This window comes from Psammomys obesus, unplaced genomic scaffold, assembly GCF_907164565.1.
Source record: "Psammomys obesus unplaced genomic scaffold, mPsaObe1.curated_primary_1811, whole genome shotgun sequence".
Taxonomy (NCBI): Eukaryota; Metazoa; Chordata; class Mammalia; order Rodentia; family Muridae; genus Psammomys; species Psammomys obesus.
The window spans coordinates 3,331,082-3,351,474 of record NW_026586173.1 but is presented as its reverse complement, the minus strand read 5'-3'; the positions used below and the strand labels follow the sequence as shown (position 1 = coordinate 3,351,474).

Below are 20,393 nucleotides of genomic sequence, written 5' to 3'. Positions count from 1 at the left end.
GGAATCTTACATCCACATATCTGAGAAAATGACCCCAGTTTTGGTAGCAAAATATGGTCCCACTGCATCCCAGAATGGGAGCCCGTGTTTCAGACTTCAAGGGACCCTAGACATGATCTAAACCAGACATGTAAATGAGCGTAAGACCCAAGGGAGACAGCATATGTGGCCATGTAAAGATTTTATTAGAAATTGAAAATATGACTCAGAGTATGAAAACTGACTCTCTTTAAACAGATCTAGGCTATTGGGCAGGACTAGTGAATAACTGTGCAAGCAAGCCAAAGCTTTTTAGGTGTGAAGAGTTTTCAAACTTATATCCTGAGCAGTTTTTTCCTCCCCCCTTTGGAAGAGTGACTAACTGAATCTTACCAAGTACTTGACTGTTTTGGGGGTGTCATTTAAGGCTTTAAAGATCCGTCGAGGAAAGCAATGTCATTGTTTCCAAACAGCAAAGAAAAGAAGTCAGGGTCTGGGCAGTTTCAGCTGTGTTTCCTGTTCCCGTATCCTCAGTTACGTCCTGTGTGCACCTTGGTGAGTGGCTTCACCTCTGACCTCAGTTCAGGAAAGGTATATTTTTGTGGGAAACAAGCAATTATTTGTAAATTTCAGACTTCATAAGAACGAAAAGTTGATTTAATCCTCACACAGGTGTCCTCCAGGGCTGTAGTTAATCTTTTCCCTTTAGCATTCCTGTGTGCGTGTGCATGTGCACGAGCGTGTGCTAGCGCAGTCATCCTGTTAGCCACCTGTGGAGGTCAGAGGTGGGCTTTGGGTATCTGCTTCCTATTGCTCTGCACACTATTGTCAGTGTTACTCTGTTGAGACTAGGTCCTTCACTGAACCTGAAGCTGACTCTTTTGGCCAGTGCCTGGCTGGCCAGTGAGCCACTGGGGCTCTAGGTGTCTCTCTACCCAGGCTGGAATCACAGATGCATGCCATTATATGAGTACTGGGGACCCGAATTTAGGGTCTCAGGTGTAGCATTTTACCTAATGAGCCATTTCCCCAGATTCCTATTTCTCAGGTTTTATTCATAGGAGATAAAGAATTAATGTTTCCTGTGCTAACTAAGCTAATTTCTTCTGGTGCTTTCTTTAGTGGAGCAAAACTGAGTAAACATTGAGCTCAATTGAAAAAGATTAGATTTTCTTTCCCAGTGAATCCATCAGCTGTCAGTACTATTTACTGAAAAATCTACAGGGTGGGAGGAGAGAATACTGGACAAAACTCACAATTACAGATGACAAGGTAATCTGTAATTAGGTACAGAAATAGCTCGTGGGTGTAGAGCTGAGGGAAGAGCCTCAGCTGGTAGGAGTAAGGTCAACACACTCTGAGCCAGGTATGATTGCTTTAGGCTTTGACATATAAGTAATTATCCTACTTAATGTTGTTTTTCTTTTGTTGGCTTCTGGCTGCCAAGAATTCAAACTGCACTAAAGAGACAGAAGAAGCTTCTCAATCTTAACTTGTATAACCTGCTGATCCCCAAAAGAGAGGGAAAAACCTCACACTCTTATTCCAGCCTCAGATTTTCTTCCTCAAAGACTGTCTCTTCTCTTCCATGGGGATCTTTCAGGAGAAATGAGTTCTTTGTGATCTTAAATTGAGGATTCTCTGAAGAGAGGAAGTTGTTACATCTATGAAAGGTTTTCATATGAAAATAACAAATGGTGCTGCTTGCAGCACATCCTTTTAAGTAGAAGACACACCTCTTCCATCTGGTTCAAGAGGGGCTTCTCTGTGTTTCTATCTCTCTTCCTCCTTCTCTCCAGATAGGGAAAAAGGGAGATCAATACCTCTCTGTATGAAGACTGTAGATAGATAGATAGATTGATCGATCGATCGATCGATAGATGATAGATATTAGATAGATAGGAGCTTGAGAGAAAATAAGCTTTGTGTAAACAGTCTTTCTTTTGTATATGGGCATAACTGGTTTCAGTCTCTGGCACACTTCAAGACCCACAATGTATATTTATGGTTGTGAGCCTTGTCTTTAACGGCTGAGCCATCTCTCCAGCCCAGGATGTGCAAATTCTTTACAACATGGTGCAGTACTATGGTGGAACCCATACCCATCCTCCTATAGTCTACCAGCCATTCTTGGATCACTGACATTACCTCGCAACTTGGGTATCACTTCCATGCATACATACTGCTGTGTAAATAAGGCGCAATTAATTATTGCACCACTGGAGGAGCATCACTTACAACGCCGAACACAGTGTAAACCCTTGCTAGCCTGTGTAGCTTGGGGAATGACAAGAGACTCGTTGTTCAATAGGAACAATGAATGGTTAGTTGGACTTCTCCCAATCAATGTTTGGTCAAAGCTGCTGATGCGGAAGCTCTGGGTGGGAAAGGCCAGCTGCGCTTTCCAGTGGCCACTGCTCCTAAACAAACCCCCCCCCCCCCCCCCCCGGAATATCTCATCAGTATATTGTGCAAAAACAAGTGTCTCTGGACCAGTCTGTGTTGAGGTAGCTACCAGCAGGCATCAGCAACACTCGTAGACAGCCCCCCTTTTTGCCAGTTAACTTGAGACCCTTTTCCTTCAAACAGCCATCAGGGCCACTTTTAGTTTCTATCACAAACCAGACCGTATGGTGAAGGTGTTAATCATCAACCACTATCAATTTCGTTCTGAGTTTTAACTTCCTTGTGAGGAGTGAGACAGATCTCTAAGTCAAAGAGAAACTTGGTAGTGATGGCAGGACCCATAGAGGAACAGCCAGGTTAGAGATGCATTAGAAAGGCTGAGCCCACTCAGCAAGTGTGAATTGCCACTGAGAAATTTGTGTTAGGGTCAGAGCTTCAGCCACAGAGCACCACAGTCTTGGGGCTCCTTGCTGCCAGTTTGGGAGGAGCAGAAGGAAGCTGAGTCAGGCTGGGAAGCTACCCAGGATGTCGTTACCCACAAATACTCTCCTCACAGCCTTGTACCTTTGCCGCTCCATCTTCAAGTGTTTATAAGAATCTTGTTCCTTTCTAAAAATGCATCGGGGCACATGCATTCTCTAGACACACGGGTACCTACACACTCCCTTTATTTCTCGTAGAAGCATCTAAGAGCAGCTCCGACATGCATAAAAGCGAAGACAGGCACAAAAAAAAGACATGTAGATGTAAATGAGAACTTCCATGTATCTAGGAATGGTCTGAGGTGGGTGGTGTCTCCTGGCCCAGACACAAGAGGTGACAGAAAGGATGTTGATGTAAACCAAGAGACTGAAGTTGCCATTAAGTGTGGAAATAAAGGGTGGGCTCTTAAGGTGAGGAAGGAGTGGGGACAGCCCTGCAGAAACAATGGAAGCTGCCCACTGTAAGAACCTACCACTCCACTATCACTTCCTTTCTCAGTGTCCTGATACAGGCAAGCTCAAATTTATGCAGGGAACTTAGGTGAGGAAGCATCCTGGCAGGCCTTGCTGATGTTCATCTCATCCAAAGAGAATGTTACAATCTGATTTCTTGCACTACTGTCCATGTCCCACTCTCACTTTTCAGATTAAATTGATTGCAATACTTGCTTTTAGTTTTACTCACTATGATATGTCTTTTTACTAAAGCTCAATATTTTTCATTTCTCTTCAGTGTACAATTTAGCTCAAAAGGCTATAATGTGTCATTATATACATTATAGAGTATCTATGAAAAGATTTGTGAAACAAATTAATATGCTTCTTGAAATGCAGATAAATTGGAGAATTTTTGAAGTATTGCAGAAATCAATACAGTCATATAGTTTTAACAATTAGACAGAACCAGCTTCATGAAAGAAAGCCTTTTGTCATGCTTTGATGATTAATGATGTCCACTTGATATGATCAAGGAGACAAACTTATAGTCAGGCCTGTGAGGGACTACCTTGATTAGGTTACCTGAGATGGTAGTGGGCAGCACCATTCCCTACGCTTGGATCGGGGCTGGATTAAAAGAGAAAGCTGGTGGAGCAGATCAATTATTGTTTTCTGCTTCTTAGCTAGGCATGCAAAAATGACCAATTGCCTCAAACTCCTACTTTTAGGACTTCCCCAAACTATGAGCCTAAAGAAACTTTTTCTTCCCCAAGTTGCTTTTGTCACATCACCAACGTAATTAAGATATAGTTGGATGAAAATACAAAAGGAAATTTCAGGGCCTGACCTCTACCCTGGCTGGGGAGAGAGCTGTGGGAAAGACTCAGCCATGCTTCAAACCAGTGTGGTGATTTGGGCTTCTCACATATAAAACGGGACTAATGATAGCATTTAGTTAATAAGGCTTTATGACACAGAAAAATTCCTGCACAAGTAGATATTTAATATGAATATATGTCATAATTGTTATAAAGGGGAGAGTATAAAAAAGATAGAAACAGGAAAGTGAAGAAGAAAAGCATTTTTTTTTCTTGGAGGATCAGTCTTTCCTTAGTTTCTGTTTGTGTGGGCACAGACTGAGAGGCCATGCTTGAAGGGAAGTTAAAAAAAAAAGGAGATTGGGGCAAAAGGATGAAAGACCACTAGCCCTCAGCATGGACATCTGCACTTTGAGACCTTCTCCCGAGTTATTTTTTGTTGGACTGATCACGGATCCAGAATGAATCACATCCAGCAGAAGTGAGGGCTAGATGAGACGAGAGGAGTCCCCATAGGAGACAAAGCCAAACAGTCTCCCCACTAGAAACATCTTGGAGGGCTGGCTAACAATGACCTTTTGTGGAGTGGCTTAAGGCCTATTTTCCATCTGCTCATCCAATGGTTCGTATCTCCATCACTCTTTAGTCATCTGAGAGGAAAAACTGTCTTATGGAATTAGTCCATTACTAAATGGGCGAAACAGTGGATACAAAGAAAACATCTCAAAAAAAAAGAAGGCACAGAGGAGACCAGAATCAGGGGATTCCATGGGGCCTGGGCCTCAGAAGGTGCCAGTGGGTCCCTGGGTATGGGTGGGGTAAGTGGAGGGAGGCAGTCTGAACCTTGATTGAAGATACACTAGGCAGAGTTCCATTCAGATTTGAGGGCAGACCCATGTGAGCAAATGTGTTCTCAGTGGCAAAGCTGTCCCAGCTCTGAGCACCACAGTTGTCCAGAAGGTGCTGGGACTTAAACCTCCACCGGCCCCACTGTGTTGCCTCTGGATCCCAAATATGAACACACTGGAAGAGGGGGTGGCTGCTGTTTAGTCCGTCACAGCACAACATCAACGTTCCAAGGACCCAGCACAGTCTTGCTTCAGGAGACCACAGAGCTCTCTTGAACACTGGACTGTCACCAATCAGGACGCCATGCAACCTGTAGCTCAAGGCACCTGATGTGAGTGTGCGTGCGAGTTCCTTCCTCAGTGAGAGGGATAGCGAGATATTCATTGACCACTGAGGACAGTGGTCAGAAGAAGGTGTGTGTGTGTGTCTGTGTGTGTGTGTGTGTGTGTGTGTGTGTGTGTGTGTGGCGTGCGTGTGCGCGTGGGTGCATGAGTGTGTGTTTCAAAGAAATCCTAATAAGAATAGTGTGGACATTCACAATACAAGAACACCCTCCCCCTGAGTCCAGAATCTACCTCTTCCTCACCAGGTGGGGGAATAATGCTTCAAATCTCTTGCTCGCTAGCCTGGAACAGATTTACACTTGTCTTAGGAAACACGCAGACTGTTTCCAGTAATTTTGAGCGACTGTGTGTTCGTCATCGTTCGGCCACACGTGTGCCGTAACAGAGCACACGGCACACCCGTGGAGGGGAATAACAGCTCTTTTACTCAGAGAAAGGAAGGATAATGGTTACTTAGAAAGTGTCCCAGACAAGCTGTCAAATTGAATTCAGAAAGTTGGAGTCTGACTCCAGGGCCAGGCTGGCTGGCTGAACTCCCCTGAGATTGGGGTTTCCTGCCTGCCAGGGCTGAAAGACAAGGATTCTTTGTTCTCTCTCTCTTTCTCTCTCTCCCTCTCTCCTGTCTCTCAAAAATAAGTAAATAAAAACAAAAATGTTAAAACCCAGCATATGAAGAGGGTCAGATATGAAACAGACAAAAACATTAACTCTGAAATTAAAAAAAAAATAAAAAAACAAAACAAACTGGAGAGCGAAAACTACTGTTTATTCATAATTACAAATCTTGCCCCTGGACCATAGAAATAGCTGAGAAATGCACAGTTGTCCACCTATACATCAGCACACACTTAGATACACACACACACACACACACACACACACACACACACAGAGCTCATTTCCATTCAGATTTCTATGTTCACCTACCCTCCCCACCCCATAAACCCACAGTTTGGTCGCTGGGCCTCCCAGAGTATAAGCCTAAGAACACATCACCCTATTCACCATACATGAATGAGGGACAATGACTCTCTACTCATTTAGATTTTCTCGCATTCATAGAAAACGTTATCTACATCTTTAAAGTCACAGAAAACCTCCAAGATATGTAAAAAAGAAAAGCCTAAGGAAGCCTGCCCCAGAGCCCATCACCCTGCTGAACCATTATAAATTTATGGCCAGTCTCATTTCAGTTCCACCCTACCACCCCTGGGCCTGAGAATTTTGAGGCAAGTTCCCGGCTTCTGCTTCTGGCTCCACTGAAGGTCTCACCCCGAACTGCCTGAGAACATTGTCTCCAGGCCACAGAAGCCACTGATGAAGACCAAGGCTCCCTTCCTCACGCATGCCATTCACCGATCCTTTGTTCACCTGTCCGGGGACTTACCTTTTTCAAAATTCAATGCAGAACACACAGGGCCCCATGTGACAGTGCCTACACATGCCCCAGGCTCGCTGTTACCACCTCCTCCATCTCCATATCTATATCCAGAGGACCCTGCGTTACATTGCAGCCCCTCGAATGGTTTCATCCAGAACACTGATGGAGAGGGTGTGTGCAGAGGGCAGCAGGAAGACTTTCTGAGACTATACTGCTTATCTGTCAGGGTCCATTTAATTGGCACTCCTTGGCTACTCTATTTCCAGCTATCAGGAAGTTGCACTGTATGGAGAAAATCCTCCATAAGACAAAAAAGCAAAGAGTGACCAGGAGAGGAGAGAATGACTCACAGAATTTGAGTCCAAGCCTCACTAAGGTACTGACTGTCTACATCATTTGCATGAATGTACAGGGCCAACAAGATGGCTCAGTGAGTAAAGGCACTTGCTGCCAAGCCTGAAGACCTGAGTTCAAATCCCAGAACTTACGTGGTAGAAGGAACCAACTCTACATGGGTTGTCTCTGACCTCCACCCCCGAACTACAGCATGTGTAAACAGCCATACCACACACAAAATAAATTAATGCAACATTAAAAAATATTTTAAAAATCCTAGAAAGGTTGAATTTCTCTTACACAAAATCCTTGGGGTTAGAACTGTTTCCAGTCTTGGACTTTTTCAGATTTGTGTGTGACTCTGGACTCACACATTTTATAGCCCCTGATTTTTTATTTATTTATTTTTTGTCATATAAAAGGTATTGAATTGATATTTTCAGCTGTAGCTCGTCCTAACTTTTGATTCCTTTCTTGCCCTCAGAGAGCTTGAGTGTCACAAGTGACTTTGCATCTGTCAATGTGGTTTTATGGCATTTCTTGACATTTCATAGGGGTTTCTCCCTAGGAAGCTTCTGAACAGCTTGGCTGTCTCAGCTATGGTACAGCACAGTGCTGTACAGGCCCATTGGAGCACAGTATCTTTACATCGTTAGCAGCTGGCAACCCTCAAATGTACTGGAATATTTTCCCAACAATAATGTTAATTAGTATTATAATTTTGGTCATAAATCATAATAATGTACTGTTATTAATATAATTTTATCAAGCATTTTTGGCACATCGGACATCATGCTGACTTACAAGGGCATTGCAATTATCCTCATTTTATACATGAGGAAATGGAGCATTGTGGCTTAATCGGAAATGTCTCACAGGCTCATGTTTTGGACGCTTGCTCCCCAGTGGGTGGTACAATTTCATGGACCCTTTAAGAGACAGAGACTGTCCAGAGGAAATGGATCAGCAGGGGTAGACCAGTAATAAAGACTATAGCTTAACCCTGGGTTCCTGGCCCACCACCATGTGAATGCCCACTACCAAAATATTTCTCTTCGTCCTCACACACTCCCACTGCAGGGCTTTTCTCCACCATGGTGCGCTGAAGTCTGTCTGAACTCAGCACTCCTATCTCTTCCTGTTGAGGTGTTTCAGTCAGGTATGGTGACAGCCACACAAATAATATACTGAGGTAGAAAAAGCAAACCCTTGCCCAAGGTCAGGTTGTGCTTTCATCAGTATAACAATGAAATAGGAGGTGAGTGTCTACCTTAGGAGAACTGAAAACAGCCCCACTCCAGAGGGAAGCAAAGAAAACCTCTGCTGGGTTGAGTCCTGCTCTGCCCCCAAATTGGGGTGTCATCTAAGGAATGCTGTCAGCTCTTGGCCTTCTTGTCCTTACCTGAAGAATGGGGACAAGAAGGCAGCAGATCTACGGTCTCATGGTGCTAGTGTGAGGCTCAAACGTGTAATGAAAGTGAGAATGTTTGATAAGCAATAAACGGCTACAGAAGAAGGGTGCTTTTCTGTGTTTGGCCTTCGCCCTTGGAATTCTTGAGAGCCTCTCTTAGGTGTGATCCTTACGCCAGTTGGGAATTCAGCATGTGGGACACAGAGGTGATTTAGTCCCTCTCTTTCCAATCCTTGGCAAGTAAGGAGACAGACTTTTTGCCCATTGGTCAAGGTAACTTCCAGTGATGATACTCCTGCAACCCATCCACCCTTGGCAGCTGGGGCAGTGGTTTTCACATCCAGCATCAAGTCTCAAAGGCTGCAGGTTGGGGCAGAAGCTTCAGAATCCCACCAGGCCTTGGCAGTTACAAGTTCCAGGAGTTAACAAACAAGGAGCTCAATATCCTCTGCCTTCTGGAGGTATTTAGACAGATGCAGGATGAGGGCTAAGGCAAGGAGGGCCCTAGGCGTGCAGAGGAGCTCTGAAGGTAACTGCTTATTCTGGCCTGTTGCGGGGACCAGTGGCACATTGCAGAGGGTGCTGTGGCAGGAGCAGCCCAGAAAAGCGAATAGAAGCTGGGACCTTGGATCTACAACCCAAGACCCACAGTCACCCTTCCGGATTGCAGGATGGTGAGGAAGAGGGTTGGGGTAAGCTTGGCTCTGGAATGCTTCTGTGGAAAGGTCACTTAGCTTCTCCCATAAACACACGTTAGTATCACCCGATCTTTTCTTAGAAGGCCAAATGAAGGCGTGGAAGCAGGGAACTTCTGGAATGTGAAATGCTCTACTTATACCTCATTGTCAATTATAGTAATAAGGACATCATCAATGGTGAGAGTCCTTTCACCTGCCCAAGCTCACAATCATTATATCTTCATGACCTGGAGACAGGCAAGGTCAGAAGAAGCCAGAAAGACCTGGAGTAGCCCTGGACGTGCAGATTACCCTCCATCAGTATTATGGAGTAGGACTTGTCAAGCTAGGTAACAGGATAGGAGAAGTTTGGAGAACTTAAAAAAAAAAATGTTTTTCCTAAGGACCTGTAGGTATCCAGTAGAGATTTAGAAATAATCCATTATGGTTGGGCCTTAGCACCAGTATTTGTTTTTATTTATGCACTTAAATTTTTTTAAAATGAAATTGACCATCTAACCACTTTCAAGTCCATAGCTCAGCAGGGCAGGATGGCATGCACCTGTAACCCCAGCACTCTGGAAGGTGGAGGCAGGTGGCTCTCTGTGAGTGTGAGGCCAGCCTAGTCTACAAAGTGAGTGCAGGACAGCCAAGGCTTCACAGAGAAACCCTGACTCAAATACCAAAACAAAAAATAAGGAAAAAGAAGTGCATAACTCAGTGGCTTTCTGCATTCACAGAGGCAGTGAAATTGCCACCAGCTTCCATCTGCAGTGCTCTTTCTACCTTCAGTCAACACCAAGCCCTTCTCCCCACTGCAGCCTCAGGCAGCCAGCCCTCATTTCCATCTAGTGAGCTCCAGGGCTCCACATTGCTCCAGAGAGGGGAGTCATAGGAGGACTTGTAGTAGGACATCATTGTTTTACAAAGTCTATAAGGAGCTCTCTGTGCAGTCAGGACCAAGGGGTGTGGCCAAGTGGAGGCTGCGAATGAATTCCTTTCTGGAAAGAGAACGTGGATGCAGCTGAAAGCAGCCACGAAAAACTACAGAGACAGAGGAAAACACTGCCAAAGTTCAAATATCTGCTCCAGATTCCAGTTAGGAAAAGATAGCCCCATGGAATCCCCTGATTCTAGTCTCCTCTGTGCTTTCTTTTCTTTTTCTTTCTTTCTTTTTATTTTTGAGGTGTTTTGTTTGTATCCACTGTTTTGCGCATTTAGTACTGGACTAATTCCATAGGACAGTTTTTCCTCTCAGATGACTAAAGATAGCTAGAAGGGAAAGACTGTGATTTTTGAGGAGGAACTTTGGCAATAGGGGCCATTAAAACATACACATTTTAAAATGCTACAAGCACGTAGTGACTGTAGATACTGTGGGGACGCAGAGTGATTTTAGAAAGTATATGTTCAGTGTGTGCCATAGATATCAGTGTATCCATCACTTCCCGGATGTGAGCACTGGGGCTGGGGATATGGCTCTGCTGGTAAACTGCCTGTGGATCAAGCATGGAAATCTAAATTGGGACACCTGGCAGCTCTTAAAATCCACATGCCTGTTGTGGTGTGGGTCTATAATCCCAAAGGTGAGCAAGTAGAGGCAGGAGGAATTCTGGAGCTCACTGTGCATCCAGCAGAGCTGGATGGAGAGTTTCAGGTTCAGTGAGAGACCCGACTCAAACAAAATGAAACCGAAGACACAAAACACCTGACGTCAGCCTCTAGTCTCCGCTTGCATGTGCGCAGACTTGTACGTGAATCCACAAGCACACACTTGCAAACTTGTAACACACATCTATGCTTATTTCTGTTGGTAATATCCAAGCTCCTTCTACTAGCTGTTCTGAAATACTGACTCAGTTGTTGTCTACCACAGTTTTTCTACTGTGCGCACACCTGTCCCCACCAGCCACTCCCCCTCTGCAACCCTTCCTAGCCTCAGGGTTACAACCACCCCTCTCTCCTCTGAAGGTGAGTTTTCATGAAAGGGGGACTTTCCTTCCTATACATGGAGGGGCTACAAACCATTCAGGGAGTCATGTTGTCCCGCCTTTCTTTACAGAAAGGAGATCATAACAGCCGATTCACAGAAGGGGGCAAAGCTCCCAAGCAAAGTATGTACGCATGCCTATAGCACCCCCAAATCCCATAGAAGTGGCAGCTGAGGCTGCTATGGAAATGATTGAAAGTAACTGTTGTCCTTGTTAAGTACATTCAATTTGACAACTACAGGTAGAAAGCGCTCAATGGTTCCAACTGGGTTCAACGGAGACACACAACACATTTAAAGATTGGTGGAAATTAAGTCTTGAAATGCCATTTTATATTCTACATACAAATAACCCTTAGACTGCTTCCATCGGTTTCCCAGGATATAGGCTAGAAGGACGATCACGCCATTCTGAACTAAAACAGCATTCTAGGTGATAAGTACCATGAAGATACACTAACATACTTCACCTCCTCAGCTTCCTCCCTTTGTGCCTGATGCCAGCCAGCACCTGCCCTTCACAGAGCAGGGAGCAAAGGCAGCCGTGGGCACACACCCAGCACTGATTTAAGTGCTGTGCGTGCCTCTTATTCAAAAGAAGACGAAGTCAAGGTGGCATTGATGTCTTCTATTTCTTTTTCCATTTAATATTAAAAATAATAGAGATAGCTATTAGGGAAGACGAAAGGCAGAGAGGTGGGAAGGGGGCGAAGGGGGGGCGGGAATTTGTTAGCTTTGTATTGCTAATGTTCTTCGTTTTGTAGCAGGCTGGGTCGGTCAGCCAGACTACTTGGAATGGGGGAAGGCAGCCGCTTAAGTGGAGAGCTTTACTGGAGACAAAAGATGCACCTGCAAAGCCCAGGCTTAATCGTCTCTAGAGGCCAGGGCCGAGGCTGGGAGATAAATGCCCGGCACCACCTGAATGGGGCAGCCGGTGCATTCGCCTGGATGCTACAGTCAATTCATTTCAGAAGAGGGTTGCTACCCAGTAGGAGCTGGCGGCTCCTGCTAGTAGTCTGAATGAGGCAGCCGCGAGACAAATGCACTCTCAACACAAAGGGGCCAGCAGAGGAGGGGCTCAGCCTGGCAGGTAGAGCAGAGCGCTGGGGACTAAGCTGAACTCCTCAGCTGGAAGGAGTTGGTTAGTGACACATTTCAATGTCGCCAAGCCAGTTTCTCAGCCTAAACCAGTATTTTGAAGTAGTACGACCAAATAGCCAATCGGGTCTATCTACCCCAAAGTCTCATTGGTTTAGATGGTACCAGCATGCTGTGCACTATGTCCTGATTCTCTAGTCCAAAACTTGCTTTATGTTCCCCCTCCTTCCTTCATGTTCTTCCCTCCATCCTTCTTTCTTTCTCTCCTTTCTCTCCCCACCACCCTGCCTTTTTCTTTTTCCTTGTTCTCCTCTTTCTCTTTCTCTTCAGTGGCTCCCATCTTTGTTTCTTTTCCAAACCTGGAAGCTACGACTCCATCATCAACCATCTCCTCCGAAGCTGAGAACTCTAGAGTCAACACTTGGCCTTCCCTGGAAGAACCCTGCACCTGGCATGGGTCTGAGGACAAGAATGGAACAAGCCAGGTGTCTAGACTGTTAGCATACAGGTGATTCAGCTGGCCTGCCTTCTGAGTCCTAGCAGTTGCCAGATGCACAGGTGTGTTGCGGATATAAGGACCCCCGTCACCCCCAGCTCTCTCTGTTCATACTCTTTCTCTCTTTTGTCCTAGGCACCCCCTTTCTCTCCATCTTTGCCCCCCTGCCCTCATGGCTCATTCACTGCCTCTACCTCTTCCCCAGCCCCTCACTCTTCTCTTCCTCCAATAAATTTCCTTATAACAGATGGTAACCACCATGCCGCATCATCGTTACAGAGCATAACACGGAACTCAGAGTATTTGTCATGGGAATAAATAGTCTGTGCTACAGATATGTGTAATATGATGTTTCAGGCACTCATCAGATCATACAATCTGTTTTGTGAGAACTGAAGCTCTGCCCACTCATCAGATCATACAATCTGATGAGTGGGCAGAGCTTCAGTTCTCACAAAACAAATCATACATCCAATTTGGGGAATGAGTAGCCAAAAGAAGGCTAGGCTGGGTGATAGAAAAGGGGGGAAGGAAGGAAAAACAAAACAAAACAAAACAAAACAAAAACACATAAAAGCAGAATCATTATATTGTCTAATTCTTCCATTAAAGGCCCTGGTTGTTATCAAGTCATAGACTGTTAGCAGGAAGCACAGAGTCCTGTATGACTGAAGGTGTAACATTTGTGGATGGACGTTTGGTCTCTGTTGCCTTCATACTCCATGAGAATTTGGGATCAAATGTTCTCTTCCAAGAGAAGAGCCTGCAACAACGCTGAACCCATCTGTTTCTGGCCTATTTTGTAACAGGTGTATTTAAAGAAAAACTGGCATGGGAGAGTGTCCAGGAAGAGAGATGGCCGCCATGTCCCCATCATCTCCCCAGAGCCACTCACAACTTTCGTTTGTGAACTCCCTCTTTTGCCGTGGGAAGATTTGTTTTCACTCTTTCTTTCTTTTTTTTTTTTAATAGTTATTTGCTTTAATTTTTCTCTGCTAATGAACCAGATACTGTGAATTATTCATGCATTCAAATGTTAAAATCTGACAGTATCTGACAGTATAATATTAATATTATAAATAAATGTGTGTGCTCCTCCCTTGTGTGTGTGTGTGTGTCTGTGTGTGTGTGTGTGTGTGTGGTGCTGAATCAAACCCAGGCCTCGCACATGTTGGGCAAGCACTCTACCACCAAGCTTGATATTCAGCCCCCTTCAATGAGGGCAATAAGAAATGCTCCTACGATGTTCACTAAAACCATTTTTTGAGACCGTTTTCTTTCTCGCTGACCCAAACCAAATGAAATCAAATGAATGGTTTGATTAAATAAACCTAAACTAGACCAGACCAACGTATTCTAGACCAAATCCTCAAACCACCACTTTAAACATGAATTGACAATCCTAATTTTTTTTTCAGAAGAAACCCCACCCCCCCATACACTGAAACAAACTTTATAAGGTTGACACACATTCCATCATCGTCACCAGGAGAGCCCCCAAGTGTCAGCTTGGAAAGTTAGCATAATCCATTGTTCTTTAAGAGCAATACTCATTCTTTGAGTGGATGGGGGCATGGCAATGACTTTAAATTATATCCTTGTGATTTTTTTTTTTTTTTTAGATATTTCAAAGCCTCCCTTGTAGTTTTGAAACTAGTGGCAGAGAGAGGAAAAACATGTTTTTAGAATTTTTTTTTTTTTTTTCATCTCGTGTACTAGAAAAATAGCTTCCTGAGCAGACGTGACATCTCCCGCCTGTTTGAACAGTATGGAACTGCACAGTGCCTGGCAGAGGGGGGAATCTGGCCCTACAAAGGAACTGACTTACCTTCCTTGACATTCAGTCGTGAGGACTGGTCTGTGTGGGAGGTTGTGTTATAGGCCAGCAGTGAACCTGAAATGAAAGTAAAACCATATAAATGTCATGCTTCAGTGTTTCAGTTTGGATCTAGAATGTTCCCCAAAGGCCTGTGTGCTGGAGCTAGGGTTCCCAGTATGTTGGTTTTAAGAAGTAGAGGAAACCTTGGAGATGGCGCCCAAGTCAGAAGCTGCCAATTGCTTCTTAGGCGGATTGTGGAACCCATCTCTGTGTTGGTGATATTTAACAGAATGTTCCCCGCAGTGTTTAGGAGAGGAGAACTCAACACGCTGATGTGCGGACTTCTAGGAAGAAGCTTTGATGTAAGCATCTCTACTCCAAACTCCAGTGAAGCTATTTGGAATGGACAATTTTTTCTTTTTGGTTATTGTTGTCATTGCATATAAAACACATGTTCCTTTCTCTCCTAAAGCTAGATTTGTCCCTTTGTTTAAAGTGAACCCAAGAGTTTATTTTGTAAAATGGAGGCATTTTTAGGATTCTTCTCAGGATTCTCCCAGGGATGTTTTAAAAAGCCTTCAAAACTAGGGCTGGGATCTGCTTTTACAAAGGACCCCATGAGCTTAACACATGTGTTTGAGGCTACAAAGCCTTTCTAAACACAACTCTTTTCCCTGGGGCATGTGACCAAGGGGACTGACTGGAGGCCAGGCTGGGAATGGCCTGTCAGTCATGCCTTTTCTTAGCCTTCAGGCAAGGAGGGGCTCAGAAGTGGAGTGGTGCCTCCCCCAGCTATGGGTGTTCTGGTTGAGTATACAGAGAAAATATGGGTCCTATCAGGACAGCCAAGGACACCTCCTGGAACATAAGACTTCTGGCTTGTTCCCTTTGTAGCTCTGAAACAGTTCCTCGATGAAAACCCTGAGGAGATGGGTGCCATTTAGGGAGTGCTATATGCAAAGTGCAGCTATGGGAATAGCATTTTCTAAGGGACACAGCCACCCAAAGGCAACATTCTATTTTCAAGAATATCAATGACAAAGTGACAAATTCATTTTAGTTTAAGCTATCACACTTCAGTGTAACAAGTTCATTCTAGTGTCGCTCCCCGGGGTCATGTGTCCCTCATCTGAACCGGGCAAAGAGTAACACCTCCTGAATGTGAGGCATCAAGAAAACCAAGCACGGAAGGTGCGCAGCACAGACCCTAGCTTGTTTTAAGTGTTCAGGAGAGGCTAGCAGCCATCATGACTGCTTTTAGTTACATAGAATGGAAACCCTTTACACAAGAGCTTGCGGGCACTGGCCTTACTGTCTGGAATTCCAGCTAGGAATGGGTTCTGCCCCAATGAGAAATAATCCTCCGTGACTGGAGGGAGCTTCAGAAATGGAATCAAACGTTCCAAGAGAATACCCTAAACCTCTCAGGGGTTAGACTAAGAATGCCTGTGCCTCAGTCCCAGGCATTTTCTCCCTCAGGCAGAATTTCGCTGCTAGAGCAAATAAAGAAAAATGATGGTCTCCAAGCAGCAAACCTCCAGTCATTAGTGCAAAGTTAGGTCAGAGACGGAGCTCAGATAAACCACATTTATTAAATTTCTCCCATGGTCCAAGCTCCTCTCCGGGCACATGTGAAGCCACAGGAAACTCCCAGAATGCCAAGAGAAAGGGTTGCTTGACCTCCCCAAAGCCTGCATGAAATACATATTTCATGGTAACCTAGGGGAGAGATTTTGCCCCAAGACTGTCTGGGTTCAAGTTTCACAGGGGAGAGGAAACCTCCATGGGGGAGGGGCTGGCTTCTCCCCAGGAGTACAAATTTTCTTTTCACTGGTTTTTATTTTACCAGATCCTCCGGCTACCAAGGTGCCTCCTGTATACCCTTTTCTTTCTTTCTTTCTTTCTTTCTTTCTTTCTTTCTTTCTTTCTTTCTTTCTTTCTTTCTTTCTTTCTTTCTGTAACTGGTACTGTTACAGGAAAGTTCTTACTGATGTCTGGTCTCCCACTTGGCAGCTTTGGATTTCTTCTTCCTGTCTTGAGGAAGTTCTGATATCAAGAGCTGCAGTCAACGGCTACATAGGGCATTACTCCTGTACCACATTTATACTGCCAGTGTGTGTGTGTGTGTGTGTGTGTGTGTGTGTGTACTCCTGCTTTCATGAACTCCTACACACAGGTATAGGTGCTCTTTCTCAGGATCTGTCCATTCTGGTTTTTTTTGTACAGTGATTTTCACTGGGATATGAGCCAGTGGGTTAGGCCAAGCTGGCTGGCCAGCAAGCTCCAGGGATCTACCTGTAGCCATTTCCCCAGTGCTGGGACAAAAACTAGGACAGGTGCACGATGCCATGACTGGCTCTTTCTCAGAGGTCATGCTAGCATGGCCAGTACTTTCCTGACTGAGTTATCTCCCCATCCTCCCAGACACTATTAGCACCTCTCTCACTTAGTCCTTGCAGAAGCCACACAAAGCCATGCATATGTTATTCTCCTTCTAGAGCTGAGATAAACATTCAGAGAAGTCAAGTATTAGGCATACAATGACACAGCCAGTGATGCAGGGGACAGGCTCAACTGACTGGCTGCTCTGTAAGATCTGTCCTCAGTTCAGAAGCTGAAGCAGACTTTGGGTTAGATCAGTACAGTCAATAGACAAGAACGTGTGTGTTTATCCCAACACTCTAGAGACCAAGACAAGAGGATCACCAAAAGTGCAGGTATCCTGAGATTCATAGTGAGGCTGTCTCAGGAAGATTAGATAGATGATAGATAGATAGATAGATAGATAGATAGATAGATAGATAGATAGAAAGATAGATAGATAGATAGATAGATAGATAGATAGATAGATAGATAGACAGACAGAGATAGGGAGGTAATAAAGACAGAAGAAAGGAAAAACAGAAGGGAGGAAGGGGAAGGGAGGGAGGGAAGGAGGAAGGAAGGAAGCAAGGAAGGGAGGGAAGAAGGAAGGAAAGAAGGAAGGAAGGAAAGAAGGAAGGAAGGAAAGAAGGAAGGAAGGAGAGAAGGAAGGATGGAAGGAAGGAAGGAAGGAAGGAAGGAAGGAAGGAAGGAAGGAAGGAAAACAAATGGTGCTGGAAGGCGGAGGCAGGTGCCTTGGGGCTAGTTGTACACTGTGATTTTCCTAACTCTTTGCAGGTTATAACTTGATTTAAGCTGTTGCCCACTCAGTTATTTGTTTCTAGGTGACAGGATACATACGTGTGCATATGTATGTGTTTGTTGATTTGAGACATATTTTGCTCCAAAATGCATGAAGCTGTAGCTGCTGGTAATAAAGAGGTCTTCTGAGGTCAGAGCTTGAGGTCAAAGACTATTTTGTTTTCTCCTTTCCTCCTCTCCCTCTTCTCCTTTTCTTCTTTTTTCTCTTCTTTTTTCTTTATTGAGACAGATTCTTACGTGTTCTGGGGCTGGCTTAACTGCCATTACATAGCCCAGAATAATCTTAAATTTCTGCTTTGTTTTGTTTTCTTTTTTTAAAAAAGCATTTCTGTATGTAGACTTGGCTTGTCCTGGACTTGCTTTGTAGACCAGGATGGCCTCGAACTCATAGAGATCCAACTGCTTCTGCCTTCCGAGTGCTGGGACTAAAGGTGTACATCATTACTGCCCATCTAAAATCCTGTTTCTAACTCCAAAGTGTTAGAGATTAAAGACAGGCACCACCATATCCAGTTAATAGGGCACACAGGACCAAACCCAGAATGTCCTGCATGCTAGGCAAGCACTCTACCAACTGAGATATATTCTGGACTTTCCTTGCTGAGTCCATCCTTGACTGGGATTCTGGACCTGAAAGAAGATGGGAAGGGGGCGAATGGGGCCAGACTTTGCAGGTGTGAGACCATAAGCTTCCTTCAGCTCTGCAGTCTCTCTTGCTTTTCAGTTGGGACACCTGGAGTAGTGAAGACAAGGGACCCAGTGCCAGAGCCTTTGTCTCTGGTTGCCTTCATGTCACTATAGAACCCAGCAGTCTCTATCTACCTCTGCAACCCCAGCCAGCTCCTTTTCTCTGTGCTACAGCCAGCAGCAGCCCTGAATGCACACTGGGGAGGGAAGCTGGGTTCTAGGTAGTAAACAACAGGCCAGCTGACTGCTGAGTCTGAGGTCACTGGCACTTTATCTTATTGGAATCCTGCCTTCCTTTCCTGGCCAGACCCAGATGGAAGGTTTAACGCTTCCTCAGCTTAATGATTGGGTCATCACCTTTGCCTGACCATCTGAGGTTGCAGGTGGGAATACCACAGAATGCAAAATGTGTTTTCTATTAAGCTTAAATTAAAAGTGGGAATCAAGATTGATACCTTTTCTGTGGTGTCCCTGTCACTTGATGTATTTCATTCTCTGGGGCTGCCACTGTCTGAAAATGCAGTTTCCTAGTATGTTTCTCAGGTCAGACCCACATGGCCATTCCACCCAGCTCCTTTGAAAATGAAGAGGAACAACAACAAAACCCCTTTTCTTCTGCTTCTGGTTCAACCTGGGAGCTGTTGGGCTTCCAGGCATCCCCAAACTCCCCCCAGTGGCTCTGTGGCTGAACTGTCAGTTGGGGACAGACAGTCCTGCTTCCCCAAGGTCAGCCCCATTGATCTTGGCCTGGGAAGGGACTGATCTCATGTGCCACTGTCTCAGCTGCAAAGAGCACCTCTGTTCAGTGGGTGTATCTGGAAGGTGTTGCAGGAGCTGCAAATCATACCAAGAGTTTGGGAAAGAGAGGAAGTCAGGATGGGATTGGTTTAATTGGTTTCGATCCAAAAGGCTACAGAGGAGTTTTGGGAAGCATGTATCTGTTGGTGCAGTGCAAATGGAATGATTTGTGAGGAAGTTGCTTTGGCCCTCAAGGTAAAGACTGGAGATGAGATTAGCCCTGGAGATGGGAAGGGAGACAAATGGGGTGTGATTCGCCTATGTCTGCATCTTAATTTAGGCGAAGTCAAGCATCTTCCACCAGACTTGGCAGGTCCTCTGTGGTAGTGACCTTAGCTCAGGCTGAAGATTTCAAGTATCAGAAGTTTGTCCAAGTACCAGAGGCAAGGACGGGTGCTTTGCACAGGCCAGATACCGTTGGATGGACTCCTGAAGCTGGCCAGCCTCAGTTGCATTGGTCAAGAAACAGGGATCACAGAGTTGTGTCCGTAGTGTCCACAAGGGGGTGTCCTGTCTATATGAAGCGAATGACACTGGGGCTCCTGTCTGCCTGAGTCTTGTTCCCTCAGACATTTCAGCATCCTAGTTAGTCTCAGCACCTCCATCTTCCTCCTGTGTTACACCAGTACCTCCTTTGCAATAGCTGAAATGCTCAGAAGTGAAGAGCCGGTACCTCTAGGCAGGTCTCATCTATCCAGAGGGTAGAGGGGCTCAGGACATTGTTATTTCTTTCTTATAATGGAAAGTTTCTCTCTAATTTATAATTAAGCACTTGAAAACTCGAAGTATAGCTTTTTTTTCCCCAGAAAACAAGAATAGTCAACTGTTTCTTTTGAAAGTAAATTTGATGCCAGAACGTCTTACCTACAGGAATCTTCTCTTCAAAAAAAGGTCAGAAATAAGAGAATAGAGAAGTGCTATCAATTTTGACCTTAATTTTTTTTTTTTACAGCATATGTGTGTGTTTTATGTGTGTAGGTACCAGTATGCTTTAGTGTATATGTGGAAGCCAGAGGTCGCTCATGGGAGTTGGTTCTGTCCTTCCATCATGTGGGTCCCAAGGACTGAACTATGATTGTCATGGTTGGAGGAAAATCTTTTCACCCATTGAGCCCTCTTGCTGGCCCAGTTTTGAGTTGCAGCAATCCATGCTTTGGCTCCAGCCCCCAGTTTTCCGGTACTGACCTCCCTTTACTCTGTG

At 44.9% G+C, this 20,393-nt stretch overlaps 1 protein-coding gene across 1 annotated transcript in view; it reads right to left on the bottom strand.

Moving 5' to 3' along the window:
* Fli1 (Fli-1 proto-oncogene, ETS transcription factor) overlaps positions 1 to 20,393 on the bottom strand; it is a 115,982-nt gene that overhangs the window by 14,615 nt on the left and 80,974 nt on the right. Inside the window, exon 5 of the mRNA XM_055601445.1 lies at positions 14,534 to 14,599. Within this exon, the coding sequence (XP_055457420.1) occupies positions 14,534 to 14,599 (66 nt within the window). The remainder of the gene's footprint in view (positions 1 to 14,533; positions 14,600 to 20,393) is intronic.